We start from the raw sequence: 8,484 nt of genomic DNA on the forward strand, positions 1-8,484 counted from the left end.
AACCATCAAGAAAAGGGTTTTAAAACATAAAAAAACTAGACATTTTGAATTTTCAAAGAAAATCCAGAAATAACGTTCTTATAATGAGAACTTTAGCAAAACTTTATTTTTGTTAGCTGGGCGTCAAATATATAATGGTCGATTTTAACCAAAAGTTTTTTAATATTTTCTCATTTCATAAATGTCAAATCTGTATTTTGTATATTTATTAATTACAATATTTGTGGTATATGGTATATGTGGTACAATATTTGTGGTACATCATTTTTTAACTGATTTGTATTCATAAGTCATGTTCCACTGTGACTTCAAATAGAGTGACAACAATCAACATGATTTACTATATCTTTTTTCCTGGGTAATAATGTTAGAAATGCTCAAAAGCTCAAAAGTATTTAAAGTCTCTATCACTTGTCTGTGCAGAAACTGATTTTTCACAATAAATCTTCCTTTAGAGATATTCACTGGAGTTAAAACACTATAGCCCCAGTCTCCCTCATAATTGCTGCAAGTGTTAGATACATTTCATAAGATCACTATGGCCCTTTAAATAATACATTGCAAGCAACATAAAAGGGTAAAAGGTCAGGTATCACACTTCTGTGATGCCATTGCGGAATGTTCCTAAAATCTTTCGCCTCCTTGTAAATTGTCTCTGTGGTGTGACACTTAGGAGTATCTTAAGTCACATGCATCCTCATTCCATTGCTCTTTACTGTAGATCATTTATGTGTAGCTACTTTTAAATCTATCTGGCCTACATTTTTATGATATTTCACCATTCATTAGCTACCACTTAACGACCGGGAACATAGGCCTTGTTTATAATTATCAAAATATTAATCACGACTAATCAAAATGCAAAACACACACACAAACAACTGATAAAGTGGCCCGTTATTATCAAATCACACGATGAGATACTACACTACAGGAAATGTTATGCAAGGATGTGTATTTTTACGATTATTTGAATTATTTTATAATTCACTGATTATCCAGGAACTAATAATTTATCACAACAGCTCACCGAAATATTTATTTATATGACTGAAATGTTATACATCATGAATCATTTATTATTATTTAATTTGTTATCGGTATGGTTAGCAGCACTCCATGGTACTCTGTGTTCTATAATTTCTAAAACGACAACAAAAAATGCATTTAAAAGAAAAAAAAACAAGAACAGGACGCGCATGCGCACTTCTTTAACTGTCTGTCTGTGGATGCTAGCAGCGCTCACATGACGCCAGTGTTTCTGCTGCGGTTACGAGAAACTAAACAAATCTGAGCTAGTGCGTTTATCAGATGTAGATTTGACACAACGGCAGTTCAAAGCGTATACATCTGCACCATAACAATAGTTATCGGAAGAGTCCGTTTGAAGGCGCTTACTGCACAGTCTGCCATCATCTGTTTTGATTTACTTCGGCGAGAAACACGATCCCCGTCACCCGCGAACAAAACATGCTCTCCGCGACGATTTTTAGCATGCTGTTAGGTAAGTTTGATTCAAATCATGTGTATTTTTAGCTGCATGACTATTTGGTATGGTTATATTTTGGTTAATTAATAATAAGAAACGGTCCAGTCCATATAACCTATTTATGGGGGACGCTAGAGTGTTTTTTTTTCTTAATTTATTATTTCTTTCTTATGTTTTTTTTTTTTAATGATAATTGTTACTTCTGAAAGAAACGTGGCATACGTATGCCTGCTTTGTAAGAAAAGCTGAATATTTCTCTTTTGGGGGGAAATATTTGTACATATTTACAGATATAACTTGTAAAACTACCATATCCGTGCTGTTTTTTGACAAGCAGTAATTACATTTTTAAATGTGCACATATTCAATATTTTTATTTTTTAAATTAAAAACCTTTGTAAAATTAAGAAATTAGATAATTATGTACTTTTAGTAAGGCTCAGTATATATAAGGCTATATATAAAAATGAAACTGTACAACCTGTCATACAATTTACTTCATATAATAATTATGATAGTAACAAAAAAATACATTGCTTGCTTGGTGAATCAGCAGCATTTAGTACACAAATACAATGCATCCATGTCAACAGCTGTTAGTATAAAGTCTAATATTAGTGCAGCATTAACCCTAACCAGTGCCACAACTCATCTAAAGCCTTTTAAAATATAATGACATTTCCATTCCAGCTCTAACTGTACATCATACTTTGACTGCTGATGTTCCACCCACTGGGGTCGCCCCTGAAACCAGCTCTCCTCCAGCTTCTCCTGCGACCCCCGGACCCCCCGAGCGAGGCAGCTACAATGTCACCAATTCCTCTGATGCTGTCTGTCTCTTGGCACGTATGGGACTGCAACTCAACATTAGCTTTATTTCGAGCCCTTATGACAAGGTACTTGCACATGCAACTTTCACTTTCATTGGACAGGAGTAGCTTGAAACATTTTGCTAAATATCTCCTTTTCTGTTCAGTGGGTAAACAAACAAACTTTTTTTTAAATTACTATTTAATTTTCCATTCTTAGCTTATTGTGCACCTGAGATGACACAAGGGAAGGACATGTATGCTTAATTTCTATGACATGATCATTTTATGATTATAATTCAGAGTAATTAAAATTTAGTCCTTATTTGTACATGTAATCTAAATGTAAACATACCTTTCTTTCCAGACTGTCCAGGAAGTCTTGAACATGCATCCAAACCTGGTTAAATCCTCTGGATCCTGTGATCCGGACAGTGCAACTCTCATGCTCACTGAGGACAACATTACTCTGACTTTCAGCTTTTCTTTAGTAAGTTTTGCATCTCCTCCAATTATTTACCCTAATGGCCTCTTAAACTATTCAGTCCATGTTGTTATTATCATAACGTATGTAATATGCTTGTTTCCTTTTTTAGAATTCCACATCGAACAAGTATCATCTTAGTGGGTTGGAGTTGTCAGCTGCATTGCCTGATGTGGCTAGTAAGTCAGTATTAAATATTCCATGTTTCATATGTTTTTAAATCTGAGCAAATTATTATTTTATTTTTTTGCCCAGAGCGCCTTGTTTTCAGGAACACCTCTCTGAATTACATGGTGGGAACCCTGGGCCACTCGTACATGTGTCAGAATGAGAAGACCTTGAGCGTTACACAGGATTTCTCTCTCAACACCTTCCAGCTTCAAGTGCAGCCTTTTGGTGTCAGTGGAGACTTTGGAGCAGGTTCTTTTTTTTTCTTTTCTCTCTTTTAACATGTCTTAATTTTGTCCTTTAATTCAAGGAATGTTCTGGGTTCAACTCAAGATTAATCCATGGCATAAAATGCTTAGTTGTCATAACAATGTGAATCTTATAAACTGCATAACCACGCGAACACGTTTTCCAGAAATTTTTTGTTTTCCAATTTGCTTCTTTAGTTTTTTCACCACCGTCTCCCTTTCTTTCCTCTTACTCTGTCTCTGTTCTAGCTGAAGAGTGTGATCTAGATGAGGACGACATGTTGATTCCCATTATTGTGGGTGCTGCGTTGGCTGTTCTAGTGCTCATCGTGATCCTGGCTTACCTTATCGGCAGGAAAAGAAGTCATGCGGGCTACCAGACCATCTAACCTCATGTAATCTTCAAGCCAGGATGTGTAGGCACCACTGATTTCTGCTCTCATCTGGCCTCAACAACACTACGACAACTGCAGCTGCCTAGTTTTCAACCCGCCCTGCCCTCTGCTGGTGTCTCACCCTGCCACCACTCATGCGCTTCCTGGACTTTTTGTTGTATTATGTTAAACATAGTATAATTAATGCATATTTAAGGGTGCAGGGCAAAATCAAAGGAGTCTTTGAGGCTCTAGGTCATGCTAAGGTATTGTTTCCAGGAACCAGATTATGCTTATCTAGAGGAATGCCTGGTGTTTGTTGTTATTTAGGCTTAATCTGGGTTAGAAAGCATATGATCTGTTTGGTACCTCATATTCTTAAATTTAACCTCATGCGTTTATTTATATAAATACAAGGATTTACTGATGATGCTGTTACTGCTCAGTCTAAAAGGGACTAGATATTTAACACTACTTCCTGAGCTCAAAGTTCTCATTTGGAGTTGAACACTATACAAGACTCCGCTTTTGAGAGAAAAATAATTAATTTAATACTGTTACAAAGCCTTGCATAATAGTGTCGAGTCAGAAGTAAATTTGGTACTAAGTTTTAATGAAAAGAAATTCCAGATCTAGACTGGATCTTTCCAGATCTGCTGAGGCAGTGTGTACAGAAGATACTCTGCTAACTTGTACAAATGGAATATCCACTTTCTAGAATAGAATACCCTTGAAAAACACTAAAAAGCTTTGTTTCCCTCTCATGCTGTGTATCAAAACTATAGCCTGCTTGCTTCCATTTAGCATTGTATTCACGCTCAAAAATGTTCAAAGGGAAATTCTGCTAGAGTGAGGAAATATTATGGTTTTGCACTACTGGATGGTCAAAGGGTATGATTCACACTAACACAACAGGAAGTTCTGAATAACTTGAAGTAGGTTTAGACTATTATATAGACCCAGGTAAATGGTTAACCGTTACAAAAGTGTGCACTAAAACTTGCTTGAATCTCTCCTTTCTAATGCACCTTCATATGGAATAACTGCATAAGTGGAGTTGTTGTGGATACTGAAGTGTTGCCTTGATTGCTATGAACTTCATGTTTTAAGGGAATGCCATTCTAAGTTTCTAAATAAAGAGAAAAATAAAAGACAAGAAAAAGAGTTTGCTTGTTAATTATCTTTATTTAGTTAAAACATTTAGTTATAACACAAAAGTGATTGCTATTAGTAAAAAAAAAAAAAAGGAAAGAAGTGAATACCTCTTAGATTGTTTACTCAATGAAAATTCTAAATATCTACCAGTAGGTACCAGTAAATATCAGTAGGTTACAGATCATACAGGTTTGGAACGGTATGCCTCCAGTTAATGATAAAAAATTTTGGGGGGGTGAACTACTGTTCAAAGGGTTGGGGTCATTAAAATCTTTTGGAAAATGAATACTTTTATTAAGCATCGACACATTAAATTGATCAAAAGTCACATTTAATATATGTTACAAAAGCATTCAATAAATGCTTTCTTGATTTTCCATCAATAAAACAACATTAAGCACGGTATCCATGAAAGATTACGATCCATGAAAACACCAAATCAGAAAATTAAAATGATTTCTAAAAGCTCCTGTGACACTGAAGCTTTTGCCATCACATGGATAAATTGCATCTTTAAATGTTTCTATAAAAATAGAAAACATAATTTTAAATTGTATATTATATTTTACAATGTTACTGTTTTTTTGTATTTTGATCAAATAAATGCAGACTTGGTAATCATCAGAGACATATTAAAAAATAATAATAATAATCTTACTGACCCCAAACTTTTGAAAGGTAGTGTATCCCTTTCATTATGTTTAAAATATTCATATAAAATCTTAACATACCATAAAGTTTTTCCACACATTAAGTAATAGATTCTCATCTCACATGCTGAACATGCAGAACTGTATTTCATGTTCAAGCAGAAGTAATGCGATTCCTGCACATCTTCCTGAGTTTAGTAATTGTTGCTGTAGAGAGACCTCCGGGCTCCATAAAGATTTTCTGAAGGGAGACGACAAACAAACACATCATTATAAAGAGGTCTGTCAGTATTAGATTAGTTAATGAATAAACAGCACACACAGAATTTACCTGCATGAATGTATGGCAGTCCTCTACGTACTCCCCATTAGTGATCTGTTTGAAGCGTTCGCAGATTTCTGAGAGACTCTGTGCCTGTGAGATGAGGTTCTCATTGTGACGAATCATCGTCAAAGCCACTCTGAACAGGATCTTGGATCCCTCGTAAAACAGGCAGTCCCATATTCTCAGCACTGTCTGAGAAAACACACGGCTACCAATCTTTACATTCAATATTGGCATTACAAACTACTTATGCTACGTAAAACCATCTAGTAATTTCATAAGATTTTAAAATTGTACGAATTCAGTGGCTGCAAAGCTTACCGCTGAATTCTGAATTCCTCACCTCTACAGGAAGTATGTCCACATACAGGCAGATGAACCAGCGTGAAACCACCAGGGTCCACATTACATTGTGTCTATTCATGACCTGCCAGACAGCAGGAACCTTCATCCTGACAAGCTCTCCAAGCACCTCTTGATCCATTTGAAGCCCCAGCATTGTTGGTGTGTAATAGTCTAGATAAAAACATAAACATATGTGGAACATGATACAGAATGGAAATGATTATGAATTCATAATTTCTAAATATTAGAACTTATTCAGATGTATGTGGTGGGGTGATTTGAGGCACTTCAAAACTATCATTAACTTTGCAGAGCATTTATTACATTAACATTACAGTTAACAAATATGAAATTGCTGTTCTAAAAGAAGGGTTTACCCATAAATAAATATTTTGTCTTCATCTACTACCCCTCAAGTCCTTTTTAAACCTGTATGACTTTCTTTTTTTTCTGCGGAACACAAGATATTGGTAACCAGATAGTTTAGGTGACCGTTGACTTTGAGCTAATTCTCAAATGTTTTGTTTTATCTTCCAGAAGAAAGCCATAATGGTTTGCTGACATGAGGGTGAGTAAATGATGACAGAATATCTATCTATCTATCTATCTATCTATCTGACTATATATATATATATATATATATATATATAATTTTATTTATTTATTTATTAATGTTATTGGTGGGGGTGGGGGCTACCTCTTTAACAAATATGAAGATTTAAGCTTAAATTGCCTACATCACTAGCCTAAAACAAGGGCTAAACAGCTAGTTGGCTATTGGTTAACATTATTTTCCCTGCCCACAAGGTCTAGATGATGTCATCTGAAACAAAAAGTTGTTTTAGGTTGTGGAACAATTAATTACATTTTGAGTAACAGAATGATTAACCTATGCAGTCCTGGTTATATACATCAATGGGTAAACGTGACCGACCTGGTAAGATCTTGCCAATTAAAGCATCCATTAACCAGAAAGACTTCTCTTCATCTTTGGTGATGATGAGGAGGTATCCAGCAATAAAGTTCATTCCCTAAAAAGGCAACAAGGGATACATTTCAGCAGCCTACTGATTTGAATGCAGACGGGTACAACAGGTTCAGTCATTATATTGACAGGGTAAACAACACAAAATTACAGCAGTTTAGAGTGTCGTACTTCCTCACTTGTTATAATTGGCTATTCTCTAGTATATACACAACAATAGTTTTAGATTCTCATCTACAGTAGGAACTTCAACACATCCTGGATTCATGTGTCACTTTAGTGGCCATGTGTGTAAAAGGGCATGTTAACATGACAGTAGTACCTGACAGTAACCAACATCCTTATTGTGGTATCCATAGGCCAGTAGTACATTAAACAGGGCTTTCTGTAAACATGGCTCGGAGGAGGCACGAAACTGAATGTTGTCAGGAAAGGTTCTGTGCATATCTGAAAAAAATAAAAATAAAATCTCAGAAATATTTTGTTTCCCATATGTCCACCCAATCCAAATTTAAATAAAACACAGTTTCATGACTGGAGAAATAACTTACCAGCACGTATAACCTCTTCTATTTTAGGGTCATGCTCAGCCTTTAATAGAGAATGATAGTAGCCAGGATTTCTGTCCAGCTGGTCCTGGGCTCCACTAGCTGCCATCCAGATCTGAGTGCGATGTTCACATGGAACCCCTTTCCTCACATATCGCTTCACTGCAAACACAAATGACAGCTTTAAAAAGTGAAAAACTTTCTTTATCTTTCATGTGTCGATTCAATATAAATAATGCCTACCTTTTATGTTTTTCTCAACTTTTACAGTGCCCTGCAAAAGTTTCGTCCACTTCTTTGACCTTCTAGTGACAACAGCTAAATGCCTGGACATAAAGTCCTCATAGGATTCATAGTTGAAATCTTCCGCTCTCTCAAATCCATATTGGTCTACCCTAGAAACATATTTAAAGACTCGTTTTAAAGTCCTGTGGGAATACTGTTAAAGAATAATAACAGAAACTTTATTAGAAATACCATAACATTATGAAGCAAAGACGAGTTCGTTATTATATTTTTACGTGACATTTTCTGAAATGTCTTCTTGTTTAAGTGTTCATATTGACACTGACGCAAACATCACCTGACGCGCAGGTGTTTTGGACCAACTCGTGGTGACCCTTCCACTATCCATAATATTGATTTGTCTTTTATAAGTAATGTCACTTCTTCATAGTAATATAAAGTCAGATTCATACCTCTGGCAGTCGTTGCTGTCTGAACTGGCGGAATCATTAAAGTGACTCTCCATGTTCTGCGTCTCTTCCATCGGTCTCTAACTGAGCTGAGCTGTTTATATAAACTCCTCCTCTACACTCAAACCTGGCATATGCACATTTTTCATTTTACCTGACTGATTTTATAGCGTGAAGTTAACTCGACGTTTTAGGCATTTTAAATGTTT

At 35.6% G+C, this 8,484-nt stretch overlaps 2 protein-coding genes across 2 annotated transcripts; one reads left to right on the plus strand and one right to left on the minus strand.

The window, feature by feature from the left end:
• Positions 1–1,209: 1,209 nt before the first annotated feature.
• Positions 1,210–4,736, plus strand: LOC113108835 (lysosome-associated membrane glycoprotein 1-like). Its single transcript, XM_026272171.1, has 6 exons — positions 1,210–1,504; positions 2,180–2,385; positions 2,666–2,788; positions 2,895–2,961; positions 3,038–3,202; positions 3,448–4,736. Exons 1-6 carry the CDS (start codon positions 1,471–1,473, stop codon positions 3,585–3,587), a joined length of 735 nt encoding a protein of 244 aa, XP_026127956.1. The 5' UTR covers positions 1,210–1,470; the 3' UTR covers positions 3,588–4,736.
• Positions 4,737–4,826: 90 nt separating this feature from the next.
• Positions 4,827–8,428, minus strand: LOC113108837 (growth hormone-regulated TBC protein 1-A-like). The gene is made up of 8 exons (XM_026272174.1): positions 8,279–8,428; positions 7,824–7,975; positions 7,584–7,742; positions 7,355–7,479; positions 6,982–7,078; positions 6,046–6,218; positions 5,709–5,894; positions 4,827–5,618 (listed from the first exon to the last, which is right to left on the minus strand). Exons 1-8 carry the CDS (start codon positions 8,347–8,349, stop codon positions 5,532–5,534), a joined length of 1,050 nt encoding a protein of 349 aa, XP_026127959.1. The 5' UTR covers positions 8,350–8,428; the 3' UTR covers positions 4,827–5,531.
• Positions 8,429–8,484: the final 56 nt, after the last annotated feature.

Source organism: Carassius auratus, chromosome 9 (genome assembly GCF_003368295.1).
Source record: "Carassius auratus strain Wakin chromosome 9, ASM336829v1, whole genome shotgun sequence".
Taxonomy (NCBI): Eukaryota; Metazoa; Chordata; class Actinopteri; order Cypriniformes; family Cyprinidae; genus Carassius; species Carassius auratus.